At 37.4% G+C, this 20867-nt stretch overlaps 1 protein-coding gene across 5 annotated transcripts; it reads right to left on the bottom strand.

Moving 5' to 3' along the window:
• Positions 1-529: 529 nt before the first annotated feature.
• LOC306897336 (solute carrier family 24 member 2) lies at positions 530-18840 on the bottom strand. 5 transcript variants are annotated; one of them, XM_079461968.1, is made up of 11 exons: positions 18633-18734; positions 15048-16098; positions 12052-12105; positions 4994-5026; positions 4771-4879; positions 4619-4693; positions 4250-4329; positions 3832-3966; positions 3198-3287; positions 2289-2455; positions 535-2199 (listed from the first exon to the last, which is right to left on the bottom strand). In XM_079461968.1, exons 2-11 carry the CDS (start codon positions 15945-15947, stop codon positions 1950-1952), a joined length of 1893 nt encoding a protein of 630 aa, XP_079318094.1. In that variant the 5' UTR covers positions 15948-16098; positions 18633-18734; the 3' UTR covers positions 535-1949. The 5 variants fall into 5 exon arrangements, with proteins under 5 accessions (XP_079318095.1, XP_079318094.1, XP_079318096.1 ...); XM_079461969.1 differs by lacking the exon at positions 12052-12105 and having other exon boundaries at positions 530-2199; positions 18633-18840; XM_079461970.1 differs by lacking the exons at positions 12052-12105; positions 18633-18734 and adding an exon at positions 18256-18466.
• Positions 18841-20867: the final 2027 nt, after the last annotated feature.

A 20867-nucleotide genomic window follows, 5' to 3' on the forward strand; every position in this document is an offset into this window, starting at 1 on the left:
TAATATTTTAATATCACAGTAATATGGCCAGTGTTAAATCAACACTGCTCAGAGTGTATATGGTCCCACTCTACATAGTGTTAAAGTAACACTGATGTTGTGTTGAATATAATGAGGCAATTAAGAGATGATTAAGCATTAAAGACAATATCTGCTGTTAACAAGCAGAATCACTGAAGAAACAAGAAACACAAGAACATCCAATCTCAATATTAGATGACGTCAACTGAAGATAAGACATTACATCTCGCAAATCTGAGTAAACAACTCTACAAACAGCATTACAGCTTCACTAATTACTACTTAGACGTCCTCAGAAGTCGTTGTTGAGAATTGCTATTGATGTTTCATTGGTTTAAAAATTATGTCACCATTAATGGTGGTCTGTGTTTGCTTTAGTCAAGCAATTTTGGGTTATTTTAAAGCTGAACTATGTGTATGAAGTAACAAGAAAGGGGTTGTTAAGTAATTCTACTTGAAAGCTCATTACACTGCCTTTGTAATAAACAATGTGACATGACAATATTTTGTATTATCCGATTCATCATAAAGACTCTATAATCTTTATTCAGGGGTTGTGCAAAGAGTGTAATTTATTTAACACATTGATGTATATAGATACAGAGAAAGGAACCTGGTACTGTACATATTTAGGCCCTATTGTATAGTATAATATTTTGTTATAATGCTTACTCTGCAAAGCCATTATAAAATGTAAATCACAACAACATGAAGCTGGAGTCGTAATAAGCATAATTTTTCATAAATTTGACTTTACGTTTTATTAAACGCAATAATAATTAAAACTGTAACCCCACAACATACACTGCACGTACATCCAAATTGAAAACAAATCTATTTAAAAAATATACAAAGACCTGATTCTTCAAATAATACTTCTTGTAAGTTCGGAAATCATTTTATTTTGTCCGTAGGTAAATACATGGAAAATATGAATGGATAGATTATGTCATTTTAACTAAGAATAACGGCCAAGCTGCTGGGTGCTCTGTTCCTTTTAAAAGCACCAATTATATAATTCACCCTCAATTTTCAACCAAACATAGAAAGACAGTCCAAGAGATACAGGCAGTGACAAAGTTTTGATGAAGACAACAAAGTAAGCTGTACAGACATATTCACATTTACACCAGCAGCCAATTACAAGAGTGACATATTATGAATATTGCTCCAGAGTCTAGACCATGAAGTCATGTAATGAACACACATTCTACAGCATAAGAAACCACACAGGATTTGTGAGGTAACGTGCAAGTTTTTTTTGTTCTTTCTTTGGATCTGCCAAATAATAGACCCAGAGAATACACATCAAATATTTCATTAACAAATAACACAGATAATGTGATTGATTATATTTAATAGTACGAGTGCTCCCGATCTGTGATTTGGATACTGATTATTTGTAGGCCTAGGCTTTAGAAGACTACGTCTACAAATCTAGTCAGTAAGTTACGTGATATACTCAAAACATTCAGAAAGGACCAGCGTTCAAACAAAGCAATTGTGGAACTTTGATTCTTACATTAAATATTTGTCATCGGTGCAACACAAGGCTTACGAATCCATGAGCTTCAAAGCACAGTACAAGAATCAGTGTTTTGCTTGCTGGCATTTTCGTTACTGTTTTTATTGCATATTTGCACCATTGGTCCTTTCCTGAGTCTGTAGACATTCTCCAAAGAAATATCTTCTGCCTAGTTGGTTGTGTTGTCTTCACGGTTTTCAAGTCCGCAGAGTGTTAAAAATGACTAAACCTACAGTACATCAAGTCTCTATGTACTGCCTTTAAATAGTGCATGATATTGCACTACATTCCCATAACAAACTACCATTCAGATGCATTTACGCGTCCAAGTTTCCGAGTCCAAGTCTGGACGAAGACGGGATTGTGACCTGGAATAACGACGAGAGCGCTCAGGATAAAGGACTCAGATGGAGACTGGGCAGATGATGATCTTGTCCTCCAGCATCACACTGACCACCAAGAAGACGAAGTACAGCATGAACATGAGGAATCCCAGCAGCTTGCTCATCCTCCACTTGCACACGGCGATGGAGATGATGACGAAGAGGAGCATGAGGAAGAGCAGAACGATGGCGCAGAACAGGCCGTTACTGCTAACCGCCACTGGACTCATGTTGTTCGCCGAGGAAAACAGCAACCATGGAAACGGCAGGCTGGAGACGGTAGACACAAAAAGATATAAATGTTGTTTTAGGTAGCCAACAGAACACTTTATGTAGCCAATCTTATAAAGGTTCCTCACCCCACAGTGATGTCGAATATGTTGGAACCGACTGAGCTGGACACGGCCATGTCTCCAAGACCTTTCCGTGCAACGATAACGCTGGTGATGAGATCAGGAATGGATGTACCTGCTGCTAGAATGGTCAAGCCCATTATTTCCTCAGTGATTCCAATAGTCTCACCAACCTGCAGTAGAAACATTCCCCAAATACGGATTCAAATTATTTCGTTATGTAGTCACCCTATTGTCATTCAAAACCTGAATGACTTTCTTCTGCAGAAAACAACAATGGCCTCCATCGACTTCCATTATCTGGACATAAACCCACTGAGACATTTCTCAAAATATCTTCTTTTGTGTTTTACAGAAGAAAGTGTAGGTGATGTCTTTATTCCAAGACTACTTGTGTAAGACAATTTCCTACTGAAGCGATGCGTTAGACAACCGCTCTCTAAGGGCACTTCAGTCATGACCTACTGGCACTGAGATTTGAACCTGCAACCTTCTGATCACAAGCCCAATGCTCTTGCTGCAAGGCAAGATCAACCTTCACCTCTACACTACCTTACATTAAAGATAATGTTTTTCCTTTTCTAACATTTTTTGTTGATTTATTTTACAGTATCCCATACAATTGTATTGACCCAGCGAAAAAGGAGGAAACATTAAAACAAAAAAGATGGTATTAGGGTGTCTACACCGGACGCATCAGGTTCCATGCAACATTACAACCTGCTTGTTCTTAAAGGGTTTGTCGCTGCGCCGCATCCAGTGTGGACAGCATTCTAACAATTATGGGCTTTTATGCGTTTCTTATGTCTTTAACCGTGCCGCGCAGGTTGCATTCGGTGTAGACACAGTGTTAGAACTGTATTGAAATAAACTGTATTTGTTCCTCAGTTGGTAGGGAATAATGCTAACAATTACCTGATGAGCCCACCAAACCATCAAGTAGGAGAAAACAGCAATCCAGGAAATTGATCCCAAAAACGTGAAAGGAAAAAACTTCCTTGAAGCCTGAGGAAAGAGCATGTTGACAAAATATTATTAAAACAGCATTATGAATACCACACAAATTAACATTAAAGGGACAGATCACCCAAAAAGGTCAATTCTGTCTAGTGCAGCCATATTGAGCAATGCATTCCTCGCCATTCATTGTAATGGCAGTGGCGCATCTTGCTAATATTAATATCTTTGGTTTCCTACACTATTCTGAATATACTATTCTATTTTTAGATATTTTTTATTACTTTATATGTTGCCACAAAAGCTCAGAAATCGAGATGATCCTCACTGCAGAACACAACAGGCAGGGTGCATGGTTGGATCCAGATCTGACTCCGCCCACTTTGTATACTTAGCCGCAAATTGGAGTTTAGTTGCATCCCGGATCTCCCGTTCTGCAGTGAGGAGCTACTGCAGAAATCGCACAGCTCCCCTTTAAAATACTCAGCATCAGTTGTTATCTGTTGTTATTCAAATACTACATTTAATGTGGCTGATCAATACAGAAGCATGTGTTAAACTTTTCAAACATAACAATGTTACTTAGTCGTACTTCTCTGCGGACATCTGGCAGTGTCAGCCACAATGGAAAGACAATGGGTAAAATTAAGAGGTATGTTGTTCGCTTCCCTGGCGTATCTGGCCATGCCAAGCTCAAAGGCTGGTCTTCATCTTCCTCCTCTTCATCCTTAAAAACACAAAGATGACAATTTCAGTCAATATTTCAGTATTAGTATCATTTTCGTCTCCTAACCAAAGAGCTCTTATACATTTTTCAGTCCAATTCATCCGTTTAACAACTTTGTTTGCAATGAAAGAAATGAATATGTTGGCACAATAAAAATGTTCTCCACATAACTATTTTCAAATATTCCAACATATGCCTTCAGATCATGAGGCATTTTAATCAAGTGACCCTGAACTTTTCAACAGTATTGTATATTGAAGAAGTTCGTTTATGATGACATCACCTCGGCATTGCCAGCACTGCCATTCATGGGCGGAGTGACCTCTACCTCCACACTGGTGCTGTTGGGAAGGTTCTTATCTACTGGAGAGAAAAAAAACAAGAGGAAATAGGGAGTAAGAACCCAATCAATGTAAAATGAACCAATTGGACATTTTGAATTTAACAACATCAAAATGGATTGATTTTTTTTAATGCTGTTTTTTTCTAAAGGATTTTGCTTGTTGTTACCAGAAAATAGAAAATGTTCAATTAAATGTAGGTACTTTTCAGTTGTACAATCAAGCCCCACCCTATGAATATCAGTTTCCGTAGTAATACATTACGGATAAGATGGGTTTGGAATGCCATGTCATGTAGTTTTTAAACTTACCAACACCGTTTGCTTCATCTTGGCCTTTACTTCTTGCAATCTTGTGTAAAATGGATGCTTTCTCCTTGAACTTCCCTGCATCACATATGAGAGATAACATGAATAAACCAGAATTAAAAAAATCAATGTGTTTTTTTAAACTTGAACATTACCTTCAGTGAGGGGGTCAAGTGTGTGGATCATGAGCTGGAAGATGCTGTTTCTCATCAGTGTGTTATGCAAGGAGGCCGAGCTTCCTCCTCTCTGGAGGCGTGGCTTAGCCTAAGGAAAACGAATTAAAAAGCAATCTTTTAATTTCAATGCATCTTATGATGATTGAAGGTTGTATTGGTACGAGAGCAGTGATGTAGAGGGCGAGTGTGGTAAAGTACTTACAGAAAGTTTATTTTCATCATCTCCTGCATTAACCTTTAGAAAGAGAAACAGAAATAATCTATAATTATTAAAAATAATGCAATAAAAAATGATTCAGTGTAACCACAAATCAATTCCAGTGTCCGAAAGCGGAGTGTGTGCTCATTTCATTGGTTGTGATGTTTTGGCCTGATCATGTTGAGTCATGTCTGGTGTGCTTTTTCATTCCTTTATTTTGCCGATTTATTCAGTTCATTCCCAATATACGCCACGTTTCTAAATAAGACCCAAGAGTTGTAAGAATAAGAAAACAGATTACAATCTGAAGTGATCTTAATGACAAAGAAAGGGACAGTCACCTTCGCTAGATGAGTTGGGTGTAGTCTTTGAGGTTAATCAAAACCGATTACAAAGACCTTTTCCTCAAAATACAGAAAATAATACAAATACAGAAATGTAGAATATCGCTGGCAACAACACAACCGATTCCAGTTCACAAAGCATTCAACTGTTGAAGGGAATCTGATTGCACAAGGTAAATGTCCATGCAATTTGTGTTTCTTGTGTCTGTTGAACTACACAAGTACATACTTGATTCTACATTCTGCTATGACATCATTAGTCCGTTCAATTACCAGCAGCATGCCTAGGCATTCAGAATGATCAAATAATCGTCTCATCGCAATTATTTGACGTCAGCAAGACCCTCGTGTTAAGTTTTAGTGCTCAAGACTCAAGTCTTGCATAGACAAGTCACTCTACAGTTAATAATACTAGTTAATCACATTTCTAAAGTGTAAATTTACTTATATTACACCTTATTAATAATATATCTATCACCTTAAAGTATGGCTCTTTTTAACAGGTATACAAACCAGTGTTAACAATCCCATACAATCAGTCAAAGTAATAAACAGTAATAAAAGAATCAGGTATTAAATTTGCCAATATTCTTCTAATAAAGCTATACAACTATATGAATACATCTATGAATTATGTGGCTTTTTGAACCTTTCATTTTAATTGCTAAATAAATCTCAGTAAAGTTACTGACAAAAGTGGAATTAGGAAAAAAGTAGGGCATTAAAATTAAAATGTTGGCGGTAATTTCTTAAAGTTTAAGATAGCCCTAGTAGTTTTTAAGCAACGTATAAAGTGACCCACAATTTCAAGAAGCCATTAATACAAAAAAGGTTTTCTGTATTTGAAAAAGGGAGTACAACATTGTTTGGTTTGATAATAATTGTCCAAAACAAATCACCTTTTTAACCTATAGATATACCTACTGAGCATCGAAGTAATGTGATGAAAATGTAAAAATATTTTATAAAAGGTCCCAGAACTGTAAGTAAAAACTAAACACACGTTTTACTCTGCTAAACACGTAATACAAAACATTATATTTACTCTGAGACGTCAGCTGAAGGTGCATCCACAGAGTAAGATATTATTTAAATTATATAGAAATGTTTATTACTTTTAAATTTTTCTTGAATATATGCATGTGTATCTTTTTTCTAAATACATCATTTATTCTGGATATGATTAATCGCAAATAATCATTTGATGGCTCGAATACTTTCTTTTTTTTAAAGATTTATTTTGGGTTTTTGCTTTTATTTGGAAAGCTTATTTTTTAGAGAGTACAGGAAGTGAAGTGGGTGAGAGAGAGGGGGTGGGATCAGGAAAGGACCTCGAGCCGGGATCCGAACTCTGATCGCCCGGAGTGCAACAGCGCTATATGTCGGAGCACTAACCTGAGGGCCATCGGCTCCGACCAGCCTAAATACTTTCAAAAATAAGAAAAGCGTGACATCAAGTCATTTTGCAAGTGTAAAGTTGTGGTTTGCAACTGGCTGTTGGACTAAATGAGTGCAGCACGAGCATCAAAAAACTACTTTTAAATGCGTAATAATTCATCTGCTAAAAGGGAATTTGAATGTTAGCAATGGGAATTATCAATGTTTACAAGTATAGATGACCTCAAAGCAAGCTAAAAGCCACAGAAAACTCCTGTGTCACTGCACCTCGTGCGGCGTCGTCATGAGAAATTTGGTCATCTCAGCAGTGACACGAGAAGCCTTAAATAAGATTTATGAGCCCAGAACGTATAGAGCTTAAGCACGTTTCATTAGCAATTAGAGGCACCCGTCACTTGCTCTCTTTTCACGTTCTTCCCTCACCTGCTTTGGTCCCTCTGCAGGTGGAAGATAAGATCTTGCCTGTGGAAATAGAGCTAAGCTCTGTGTGCTCACTAAGTTTTAAGGCAGAGGTCAGCCAACAGGAGTCCTGGTTGTCTGCAGCGGACCTCCAGCTGGCAGGCCTGCACCAAGCTAAGTCTGATTTATACCGATTTAGCACAGATGCAGAAGGCAACATTGGCAATGAAGGCAATAAAAGCTTTTTTTGAACGTTTACATTTTACATATATTTTTTTCTAGAAAAATTACAAATGAGCATTCAACATTTTGACCACAAGACGACAATAGCCGTGGCACACAAAGCTCAATCAAGTAAGTACACAAAGTAGGAATAGCAATGAAGCTAGGGTTTAGATTTGACAGTTTATCAATTTAAACTAAAAATAAATGTTAAACTTCAGTGTTCTCATCCTGCGCTATTTGAGCTATGGACATGAACAACATCCCAGAATTTTAGCATATTATCAAATATGGTATTTGGGTTTTCAGGCAAATCAACCTGACTTTGATGGAAGAACCCAAAACGCATCTAAAGATTTGATTTACATTCTGTACAACCTAACAACCTACACTACTGTGCACCTGAAAACATTGTGGACAAAGCAACATATAGAAACCACCCAGAACACCTTAGCAACTGCATAGCAACCCCCTGACAACCACAAAAGAGTTTTGCATGGACTTACACTTTCTTTAAATAATTGTGTCATTTACTCACGCAATAAGTAATCTAGTTATAAGGTTGTGCTCTCTGAAACTAAACGGTTAAAGTGATAGTTTATCCAAAATGAAAATCCTGTCATCATTTACTCATGTCATTCCAAACCTGTATGACTTTGTTTCTCCTGCAGAACACAAAAGATGATGTTTTAAATAACGCTGGAACAACATTGAACCCCACTGACTTCCACTGTATGGATACAAAACCGCCATCTCTCAAAATGTAGTATTTTTTGTTTAGTAGAAGAAAGAGTGATATGCAGATTTTAAACGATATGAGGGTGATGACAAATGTAATGTCATCAATAATGAAATAATTTAGTCATTTTTGAGTGAATTATCCCTCACATACCCAACAAAAAGCTTATGACCACAAACCGAACCCAACTTTTTATTTGGGCCTTTCATAGTCTGAAGGTCAAGACCTTATGCACATAAATTTAAATCCTATCCTATGCTAAATTTACAAACATTTATGCATTTGGCAGACGCTTTTAACCAAAGCGACCAACATTATACTATACCTTTGTTTCTCAGCATAAGCAATACCCTGAGATCGACCCCACGACCTTGGCATTGCTAGTGCCATGCTCCAACCACTGAGCTACAGGAACACTAAAAGTTGTTTCATTGAATTTATATTTTTGTGGCATTTACCTGGTATACACACCATACACAAAACTCCCCCAGAACATTCTGTCAACAACTGACCTGGCAAAATCGTCTCTTATATCATGAGTGCCACTTATGCGTGACTAAACTGACTGTGGGCAACAGAAATGATTTCCAGTCCTGATCTAAAGCTGAAGTAGTCTACTTTTAACAAATGTTACATGTATCCTTTACACAAGACAAACACATGCCGAAGAGGAAGTAATTGGGATCAGGGCCAGTCTTACCACCTATAGCAGCTAAAGATCTTTGTAGAGTAACACTTCAGCAATTAGTTGGACAGGCTTATTTAGAAGGATGGGCCTGTTATGCAATGACACCATTACAGTCATATATTTAGCTTTAAAGGGACACTTCACCCAAAAATGAAAATTCTATCATAATTAACTCACCTTCGATTTGTTCTGATGAACGCATAGAAAGATATTTGAAGGAATGCTTATAATAATCAAACAGATCTTGCCCAACAGTTGACTCCTATAGTAGGAAAAATGATAAAATACAATGTTTTGTTCTGTTGAACACAGAAGACATTTTGAAGAATGTAGGACAGCAAACCGTTCTGGGGCACTTCCATTGTATCAATGGGGTCAAAATCTGTCTGGTTATGATAACAGAATCTTCATTTTTGTTTCGGCAGTATCCCTTTAACTAGTCCTGAACTCACCCATACGCAAATCAGATACACGACCGTACATGCGCATACAAAATGAAATAAAACAGCCGTTTATAAAAAATGTCTGTACATTACATGCTAAACTAGTTTTATGTAGTATTGTGACATATTGGTTGCATGTACGTATGAGTATATAAACAGCAAACAAGAACATCCCACCAAAAGCAATGAGTTAAATTAATATAAACAGTAATGACTCATAAGATGGTCGAACAAATAGTTTGAACTAAAACAGAACCTTTAGATGCCTTCACTTATGCAGATTATTCAACGTGAAATAACTACAGGAGAATCAAAAGGGCTGTGAAATATAGCGAGTTATCTTTTTATAAATTCAGAAAGAATATTAATAATTCTAAGTATGCTTTACGAAGAATGCTTAACTGTGTCATTTCGAGTTGTTGTAAGGCTGCACGATATTGAAAATAATGCAATAATGTACTACATAGTGCAGTACGCAATTTAAGTTTAAGCAACTTTAATTGAGTACTGTTTGTAAAATCTATTTAAATGATATAAAAATGTTTAAACATACACGTATCACATTGCTTCTGGGAAAAGCTCTCGATCTCTCTGTTATCTACTTTGACCTACAACAGACTAGCATATATGTATATAACTATATTTCACTTCATTAAATTATTGCAAACCAGTGCGATATGCTTATTTGTGATATTTCAATACGTCTTGCAGACCTACACCATTAGGTTTCTTTCTTTGCACCAGGCCTTTGGTTAACCAGTTAGGGCAGATGAGCATTGGTAAAGAAGCTTAAAGTGACCAATTTGAGAGACAGAGGCATTTAAGGATTCACACGTTAAGTCAGGACAACAAATACTCCCCCTCACCACCTATCAATATCAACATTGATGTGAAAATCTATTTTTAAAAGTTTCTGAAATATCTAAAGGAAGCAGCATTGTTTCATTTACTATTATAAGACATATAAAAAAATGTCTTTAGCAAGACAGACAGTGGGCTTGTTGTTAATAATTGTGTTTTAGAAGGCATCTGGGTAGCTCCCCTAAGCATTAAGAGTCTTTTAACATGAGCTATTCAGCTGGGGTCAGTCCTTGTTAGTTGATTTGGGATTACAAAGGATTTCGGCTGGGAAGGAGAAACCATGACCACAAAAATCTATATCAACTATGTTAGAGGAACCTTCATTGACTAATGATGCATTAATGAAATCTTACAGCATGATATAAGACCTCTAGGTTTCAATACTCTGTATCTGGTTTAAAAAAGAACAGGACACCTGTCTATACTTAGCGCTACTAAAAGGATCACCATTTTATTGGATTAGCCCGAGCTTCAGCTAAAGGAACATCAAAGAGCACATGTACTATCCTTACCTCTGTTCGTTTATCTCCCTAACAAGGCCTTAGTTACTGGAACCAATTTAGAGCACCACAACAATACAGTTTTTCATTAAGGAGACCAAATCTGCCTATGGCCTTGCTTCCTAGATGTTTGATAGCCTAATTCAATTTTTATTTGGATTTTAGGGAGTGTTCACACTTCCTCTGTCCTCTTGGTTAAAAATGATACATTTTTGTCCTGGTTCACTTAGTGTTTACACCATTGTTAACACTGACTTAGTATCTTTTTGGAAACACTTCAGCAAGTTTGAAGTCGTCATCTGATTGGTTGAATTTCACAGGATTTCCAGTAGACGTGTCTGATCTAAAAAGTGCTGTCGTTGCTATAAGAATTCATCAGGATCGACTAAACGCTTAATTCTCAAAATATGCAAGGTTCACGGCATAAACTTATAATAATTTTGTTGCTGTTAACTTTTGACACGTTCGTGAACTGGTCTGTTGCTGCGGGGACATTTCCATGCCTCTTAACATGACGTGGCTCAAAAAGTAATGTCATCGGTTGCTTGTCATATGGCCTATTGGGTGGGTCTTGGCCAAAGAAAGAGGTGCTGAGTTCCAGACCTTCAGTTTGAAGGCTACTCGAGACTAACACTGACTAAACCAATATGCACACAGATGCTTGGTCAGCTTTGAAAAAGATGGTTCACCCAAAAATGAATATTATCTCAACATTTACTCACCCTCTTGTCATTTTAAATCTGTGTGACTATCTTTTCCTGCAGAACACAACAGAAGATATTTTAAGATGGGGCAGTACCCATTGACTTGCATTGGATTTGTGTCTATACAATAGAAGTGGCACTGCCATTGTTCGGTTACCAACAGTCTTTAAAATATCTTCTTTTGTGTTCTGCTAAAGAAACAAAGTCAGGTTTCTGTCGATCTAATAAATTCTTCATGTTGTCAAATCGTGATTTTAAGGACGGTTATTTGTGACATCACATCCTGTTTTTAGTTCATTTAGATTTCTTTACACCATGTGTCGTTCATATTTCAGCCTCGTTTACCTTTTCAGGAGTCTCAGCTATCTTGTTTGGGTCACTTATTTACAAAAAGGCACTAACAGAGCAGTCACACCAAGGTCTGTTTTAATTGAAAAAGCCAAATGTGAACACACTAAACCAAAGTCGCTTTCAATTACAGTCCAGAACGGTGAAAGCCCTACCTGTCTGCATGAAAAGGATATTTATTTAGCTAAATTAAATCCATGAAGATTAAAAAGCGAAACATTTAGAGCTTTCCAAGTGCTTTCCAGAATCATATCTCCAATGTGCTGAGGTGACATCCCCCCATGCAAAAAGCATCTATAAAGAGCAATCTGAGACTAATGATTGGGTTAAGGTAAAGGCTTCTGATCCGTATGGCACATGCCCTTGCTGCAAAACTACTGTAACAAGCGAGAAGATCGAAGGCCGGCCTATTCACCTGTGTTCCATACGTGGGACAAACTGCATCCGCATACATCAAATCTGACTCCAGCTGTTTGAACAAAGCACAGCAGGTTGGATAATGGCGACATACGTTTATAGATAGTCCTCAGGATGTACCAATAATAGATATGACATTTTGACCATGTTCACTTATGTGTTAAATAATGAAATCCAACTTTAAGTTAGTGTATGGTGGCAGATGTGAAAAGTGAATGATAATCGATTGACATACCATGACAGTTTATACTTTGTCCAATAGATGGTATCTGTTTTTTTTCATTCATCGATGTGGCTTTACAAATAAAATTCGACAAAATGTAAATAGTATGTTGAAATGACTTGCAAAGCCAAGTTTGTACTGTGTGATACTTGAACTTAAAATGTAAAGACAGCCATAATTTTTTCCAGGGGGGTTAATATAAGCTTAAAGATTATATAATAAGAAAACAATCCACGGAAACCAGGATTTGTTTGATTGGAAAGCAAGGATCTAAAAGCCACTTACAGCAACCACGATTCAGATATGGTATTTAGAAACCACAGTGCAACTGCAAATGTACAAATGTCTCACTAAAATAAACACGTTTTTACTAAGATACTATGACATTATGGTTTTTAGTGACCATAACGACCTATGGGTTTATAAAAAGTGGGAATAAAAAAGGGGATAATATAAATGTAAATCAATCCAGGATTGCTGCGGTTTTACTCTACGGTCTTAAAAATAAAGGTGTTACAACAGGTTATTCAAAGCAATGCCATATAAAAAGCATTTTGGGATCCTGAAGAACCCATTCAATTAAAAGAACATTTTATAGTCTTAAGAACCGTTTTCACTATGAAGAACATTTAGTGCCACGGAAAGATTCAAAATATATTAAAGGTTCTCTATAGGACCATACTGCCACTTCTATGACATCTTATGGCACATTTACTTTTATAAGTGTATAGTAAAACCATGGTTATTTGTCTGTGTGGCCTCAGTCCAGAACTTAAAAACAATAAATAACTAAAAGAATTAAAAGAAGTGAATCTCTAAAAACAATTTGTTTGTGTGTATGTGTTTTATAAATCAACCACCAACATATGCTTAGACTATTGATTCCAAAACAAAGTCACACAAATTTCACATGTTCAAAAACGTTCAAGTGAAACATGTCCAGTCTACAAGTTAGAAAATGTTTTTTACATGAGATTCACACAAAAAAATTGAAAAACCCAAACTTACATGTGATTCATGTATGTGTGCTTTTGAAGTTTGAACACTAAAAGTAGATCTTAGGTTTGTGAATGAGGCATTTATATAGACCTTTATTGTGTATTGCTGTATACCCTAAGTGCTTTACAATTATATGAGGGGGGTCTCTCCTTAACCATATTGCAAACTCCTTTAAAGGGTCATTCTATGGAAACGTCCGTTTTTGTGTCCCTATAGCATTTACAGAAAGATTTCACTTACTCTTTATATTTTAAAATGAAACTATATGTTATTTGACAGGGCTGTACGTTAACTTTTTTTGCACATAACACCGGTGCTACAGAGGCTTAAAGTTTTGTAGCACAGTCCAAACAGTTATTGTACAAGTATACGTCAAGTATCATGTGAGAACCACTGTAGTAGTAATGTATAGTATATTTGAACCTTACCATGGCAAACATTAAAGTATACTTTAGTGTTTACTACAATTTATAAATTTACTACAAGTTATTTATTTTATCATCTGGTTCAAATTAAGGGGACTTTTATTTGGAGGCTCGTTTGACAGTAGCTTCACTCAAACAGTGAAATGCTTGTAAAATAAACTCTGTGGATGAAGTTAATGTGTTCATGTCCTCGTATAGTAAGATACAGACTCCAAGAGTGCCACGCATATAACCTGTTAAAGTGTGCAGCTCATTCACTCACAGACAGCGCAGAACAAGCAGATAACAAATTTTAATAGTAGAATTCTGCATTCATGATTCCATAAATTTTTCCCGCGCGCACATCAAAGGGCTCTAGATCAATGGACTCGATGAAGCTGGAAAACAAGTTTTAATTGCGAAAACGAAATAAAAACGAAAATGAATAGTGGTGCGCCATTAGTTAATCTAACACACGAACAAGCACCACGACAAACGCTCTGTCTGATGTACCTGCCAAACTGTATCGCACGCTTGCTACACTATTACATTCATTTTTATCACAGAGCGATTTTTTCGTAGCATGTGCGATATTTTTTCAAAGGAGACAATATACAATTGAACTTCATTCAAATGTATTCATTTCGTTCTTTAAATAAATGCACAAAAAGTGATAAAAAAGTCATGAAGCTGTGATTGATGTGTATTCATGAATTCAAAGGGTAATTTAATAATATGGTTTAAATGTTCGATAAATAAATCATTTTTAAGACATCTTGCTATACCAAAAGTGGACGCTTCTGAATGACCCAACAGATTATGATCATATAACAACACTACAATGTATCATATTAAAAATTAAATAGCATAGGTCAGATAGTTATTAATCGTGGTAATTTTGATGAGAAATGTTTGAGTTCATAAAGAAATTGCTTACACATTTTGCAAATGTTGGCATCTTTGCCAATCTGAGCACAATTTAAATTCTTTAAGAAGAAGCTTCCAAGAAACTTTTTTTAAATCTTCATTTTATCTCACTGCTGCTTGTGACCAAAAATTCGTCATTAAAACTAACTGAGACAAAAACAGATGTTGTCTGACTCCTACAATACAGAGTGGGCTGAAATAAAATGTCAACAATTGTAATTTCTCTTTTTAAATCTTCATCACTCATTTACAAAACATGTTTTTCTGTACAAATTCGTCCAGGTGCCACCTTATATACAGTAATGCCTAATCCGGCTCAGAGAGGTTCAGTCTTGGCACTCCTATTTGATTATTAGGTGATCGTTGCACTCTCATTGGCCAACTATAAACATCGACTTTTACCTGGAAAGCAGACATCACACCTGGAACAATTCAACTCACCTTAGGAGAAGCTTCAGGGTCATCCACTTGATTTCTGTTCAGCTTGCTTTTGAGCCATGTCTCTAGAGTGAAGTTGTACTTCATAAACGTCACATAGGTAACGTAGCACAGAAGCAGTGCAATGCTCTCGTGGTAGGTAATGTAGTTATCCAGGAAGAATACAATGAGCATAATAAGTCCAATAATATAAAAGCTGACATCTCTAAACAGAGGCCACCAGGTTAGGTTCAGAATCTCCCGTGAGAAGAGAGCGCACATCCCGATCACAAATAAAATGTTGAAGACCGCAGATCCCACGATGGTTCCGATGCCCACGTTGCTGTGCGAGATGAACACGCCGATCACAGATGTGAAGAGCTCAGGGGCGGAGCCTCCGGCGGCCATGAAGGTGGCACCCGCCACGTCGTCCGAAATCTGGAGTTTTTCCGTGATGACGGTAAGCGCGGGAACGAAGAACTCGTCGCACACGATGGCGAGGGCGATGAACATGTAGATCATCCCGAACATGTGGAGCACGACAGCGCCCTGTCGCCTCTCCTCGAGTGTGAACAGGTCCTCGGGATAATCGCCCTTGCTGTGTTCGCCAGAAGACGCCATGGCAACGGGCGTATGTTCCTGACCTGAGGCATTGTGCTCGACCTCGGAAGAGAGGACAGTTCTGTGTGGCACTTGCTCTGCAAGTCCCTCGTGGTTGGTGGGTGGCATCCATTTTGAAAACGGCCCCAAAGTGGTCGTAAAGGCACTCAAGGACAGGAACGTCGAGAGGGCACAGATGCACAGGATGAAACCGAGGATCCGAGTAGGACGAAGCTTTCTCCTCACGAGCTGTGCCCGGTGACGCCTGCTGCTCCGCTCCGGAGGGGTGGAATATGACCCCAGGTTGATGCAGGGGAACTCCATGGTCGATGGGCAGATCAGGGGTCCGGTAGTCTCGAATCTATGGAGCGCCAGGCATGGTTACACGTCCAGTCTGCTTAAACCTGACAGGAAAAATCAACCCCTCGATTCCTCACAGGGTCCAAGGGCTCTAATGGTTTCCTCATAATAATCTCTGAAAGAAAACATGATATGAGATGTGAGAGAGAAAGAGAGACACAGGATTAGTCATTAAAAATGTAAACCTTATTGATGAAAAACACCCAAACAACACAACTTCTCAATCACAATTTTTAGCGTGAGCATTTCTACACCTCTTATACCTCTTATACAATTGCTCCTCAGACATTAGTTCTGTGCCTAAAGGATTAAAATAACAAGACAGATGCTTTTTTTTAGCCAACCGGGTACAGTAGCTTGCTTTCAGTCACCTTACTGTAACCTATTACCTTACAGTGTACAGTGTCTCTGTTAGTTATAGTGAAGGAGGACTGATCCCTCACTTGTTCCATATGGCTATTTATTTAAAGCAACACTTCTGCCTAATCTCACTAACAATGTTTAATAAACACGCTACTAAATGTCCTTTCATTCTTTTCCAAATAAATAAAACAACATACAGCAGATTAGTATTAGATTTTCCTTTGCTTATTTATTTATCATTGGAGTATTTTACAATGAGAAATTATTATATTAAAGGCACACTGGTTTTGGTCAAGCACCTTTAACTAGTTATATAAATGTAGGTCTATTCAGTGTGACATCTGCACCTGATAATGCCATAGTAACAGAGAAGCTTGGCTTAATCTCTTACCACATCACTTAATAGTTTAAATGACACGGATGTGGTGAAAAAACATCGGTTATCTCAAAATATCATAAGAATGTAGGTAGCATGAAGCTGCAATTCTTAACAAGTCACCTGCATAGATAAAGTAAAAAGTTACCATAGTTAAAAATCCTGTAATGTCGATATACGACTGTACAGACAAAAACACAAACAAAACCTATTTATTTCGTCAGGAGTTTGTAACTAAAGCCAATAAAAACTATATGGTGGACGTGTCAATGTGTCCAGACCGGTCAAATAGGGCATTTATATATATATATTCACCTGTATATGATCTGTGAAACACAAAAAGATACTTTGAAAAGTGGTTTTGTGTCCATACAATGGAAGTCCATGCATGGGGCCCATGGTTGCTTGTTACCAATATTCTTTAAAAAAAAATATGTGTTCTGTATAAGACAAATAATGACATCAGGGTGATTCTTAGATGAACTATCCATTTGAGACTACTTCCATTGGTAAAGAAATAGAAACCTGTAAAACTTAAAGGGACAGTTCACCCAAAAATTAAAATTCTGTCATCATTAACTCAGATTATTCCAAACCTGTATAAATGTTCTCTTTGCTCCAATGAACACAGAGAAAGATATTGGGAAGAATGTCAATAACCAAACAAATCTCACCCCCATCGTATGGGAGTCAACGGGGGTGAGATCTGCTTGGTGACTGACATTTTTCCAAATATCTTCCATCGTGTTTGGCAGAACAAAGATATGTATACACGTTTGTATACATCCTGAGGAGAAGTAAAGACAGAACTTTCATTTTTATGTGAATTATCCCTTTAACTCAGGCATATTTATTAGAACCATATATATATATATATATATATATATATATATATATATATACCAAATATACTATAACCTCAACTAACCACAATTTCTATGTTTATGTTATATATTTTGCAATGACTTGCAGTTATAAATACTCAACAACTTACATTGGCTTCATTAAATATTCCAACATCCAAATTTAACTAACCGCATGTTAAGAACTGACCAATCACAATGAGCAGCTCTAACTCGAGCCACTCCCCTTACGCAAATTAACCATAGTTTAACCTTGATATCGTTCATAAACGTACGTCACGTTAAACTTAATACAATTATGGTATTATAATTCATGGTAATAGAAAACATTACTATATTTTTACTGTAACCATGGCTAGTTTTCCTGAGGGCAATTTAAGACGAGTAGGTTATGGAAGGACATAAAACACCGCGTTGAATACTATAAATACACCGATGTTTATTTAATCCATACAGAACATGATATTAGTTTTAAAGCAACATGCCAAGATGTAGCAGCAATTTCAACTCACCTTATTGTTTTTATTAAATTGCATGAAGACGCCGATGTTCAATTAACATTTGATCAATCGCGGCACATTCAACACTTTTAAATCAACGTTTATTCATAACAAATTAATATGAATCCTTATAAAATGTACTTACAAAATCCCCAAAACGATTAACATACTTGTATAGTTTTCTTTAAATCTTAGTTGAATTTAGCAAAAGCCTGGCTGCTTTCTCCGTTGAGTCCATCTGTCAAGTTAAGGATTTAATCGGATCGGCCACCATTATCCTGATTTACACCGCCTAACTTTTACCCTGACTCGTACTTCTCATATCGCAAACAAATACCTGTTTAATATATCACGGGTGAGTCTAGAATGCGCATGTGCAGTACAGCACGTGAATCGGTCACCTTGATTTAAAGATCAATCGTATTCTTTCACCTTTAACGCGAAACTGATTTTATAGACCAAAATGATAAACGTTGAAGGCACACAAAATGACACATATCTGTGTAAAATAGGCCTACCTCTAACTCTATTGGATAAACAAATGTACCTTGGCATATGATAGTTCACTGTGGATGATTCATCTTCCAGAAGATCCAAGTCGAAAACCAACCACTTGCTGTTTCACTGTCGTTGGATCAAGAATAATGCTAAAGCCACAGGTTAAAGTGGAGGTCTGATCTCTCTCTCTCTCTCTCTCTCTCTCTCTCTCTCTCTCTCTCTCTCTCTCTCTCTCTCTCTCTCTCTCTCTCTCTCTCTCTCTCTCTCTCTCTCTCTCTCTCTCTCTCTCTCTCTCTCTCTCTCTTCACCCATCCCTTATCCACTTGTTCTGTCCTTGACAGGTTGGTCACACATCCTACCATGGTGTACATTTAAACCACTTGTTAGCGTTTCTATACGCCCCAAAAATACGTGTGTCCATGTAAACTATGCAAATCATGTTCACAAGACATAATACATATAATATTACCTTGAATAAAACCATTTCATTAAGATGAACTACATTGTATATTAGAGACATTGATGGACAGATTGCATGGCTGGGAAATATCTTTACTCATCACATTATTTGTTGACAAATATTTTTTGTTGGCAGGTATATAATCTCCACCCCCCCCCCCCTCTTCCCAGGCTTTCAGATAAACTCTCACTGCCTGTCTCGGGAGCAGAAAGATGCATGCAAGAGAGCGGTGGCCCCTCATGAGAGGACCCCGGGGTCCCAAATCAAATCTAGCCCCTTTCCCTTTTTGCGCTGCCCTTCAGTGCCACAGATCGAAGCCATTGCTTAATGCATCTTTATGAGGAGCAGATTAGGCCCGTAAGGCCAAAGCTTGTGCTAGGCTTTAAATAGCATATGAGCGCACCACGCTGGATGCAGTTGAACCTGACCCTGCCCTGCATAGAGGACATTTCAGCTTAACTATTGACTAATTCCACCTCCAATCAACCACACAATCTTCCAGGAAACGGTCCTGGGAGTCTGGTCACTGCGGTTCTGTGGAAAATCTCAGAACACATCTGACCTGAGGCTGTCTCTGTTCTGCGGGTTAAAAGAGTCTCCTGTGGTTCTGGATGTCCTACAGTGTGGTCTTTTGTGGATCCCCTTGATTTCTAACCCGGCTTGCGTGCTTGTTAATTAAAGCAGTGCAGGTTGCATGTGTTCTCTTATAATAAAAGTGAATAAATGATGGCATAGAAGAACCATTTTTGGCTGTATGGTTCCTTGAAGAACCTGTAACATCTGCAGCACTTTACTGATGCACAAAAGGTTCTTTATATTTTGGGGTTCCATTTGTGCCAAAAATGTGTAGACTGCTTTATGCCTTGAACTATACATTTATCTTTGTCTACGGTCATTGCCTACTTCATATGTTGACGTGTACTGTCGACTGTATATAAACCACTTTTGGCTTATAAATGTGCACTTTTCACGGGTCTCAAAGTGCAAGTTTTTGAAAACAACGGCATAATAATTTCCATGTAAACACTGAAGGCGCGTTTTCCAAAAACAATGACGTCATAGGCATGCACATTAGGCATTCAGTCTCCAGACATGCGTGAGTTTATACTTGCATATACTTTACTTTATATTTCATTCTATATTTATGCTTTACTAAGCACCTTATTTAAATTTTACTCTAATGTTTGAATTTATTGTCTTTTGTTATGTGTTCAATGCTTTGGCAACATTGTAAAAACATGCAGTCATGCCAATAAATTACCTTGAAATGGAATAATTGAGAGAGAGAGAGAGAGAGAGAGAGAGAGAGAGAGAGAGATAAGTGCTACTGTCGCAGAGCAATTATACAAGATACTGAGTTCAGGAGATCGGTTTTAATCCAATTTTAATCGTGGTGGGATTAAGAAAACACAGTCGATCCTAATCTGCTCAGATTACCCACGCTGCTTCAAAAAGGAAGAAGGGATGTTGTATAAGCAAGTGCACTGAACGTGATTAAGAGGCCGTTTACACAAGACCGTTTTCAACTGAAAACGAAAAAAAGATAAATGCGTTTTGGCTTTCGTTAACACGAAAACAGTGTTTAAGTGGATTTAAAACTTTTTTTTTAAACACCATCTTTTTTGTCTCCGTGTAAACTGTAAAACGGAACTTTCTGAAAACGATGACGTCACAGGCATGCATATTACGCGCTCAGTCGTGTAGCCCGCTGCTCGGCTATGAATTAACATGTGCCCAGCAAAATTTGGATTTGGTGCACCAATTAGCGGAGATGCACTATCTACAGTCGCCAGACTTTAAACACACATATACTTTGACCAACGT

The sequence above is a fragment of the Barbatula barbatula genome (genome assembly GCF_947034865.1).
Source record: "Barbatula barbatula genome assembly, chromosome: 8".
In the NCBI taxonomy this organism is placed as follows: domain Eukaryota; kingdom Metazoa; phylum Chordata; class Actinopteri; order Cypriniformes; family Nemacheilidae; genus Barbatula; species Barbatula barbatula.

Excerpts from the sequence above, each read along its gene's own strand:
- LOC306897336 (XM_079461968.1), bottom strand. The coding sequence starts at position 15,947 with ATGGAGTTCCCCTGCATCAACCTGGGGTCATATTCCACCCCTCCGGAG. Across the intron at positions 4,880-4,993 it reads ATGATGAAAATAAACTTTCT|GCTAAGCCACGCCTCCAGAG; the intron begins GTAAGTACTTTA and ends CGTTTTCCTTAG. Across the intron at positions 2,200-2,288 it reads ATATTCGACATCACTGTGGG|CCTGCCGTTTCCATGGTTGC; the intron begins GTGAGGAACCTT and ends TACCGTCTCCAG.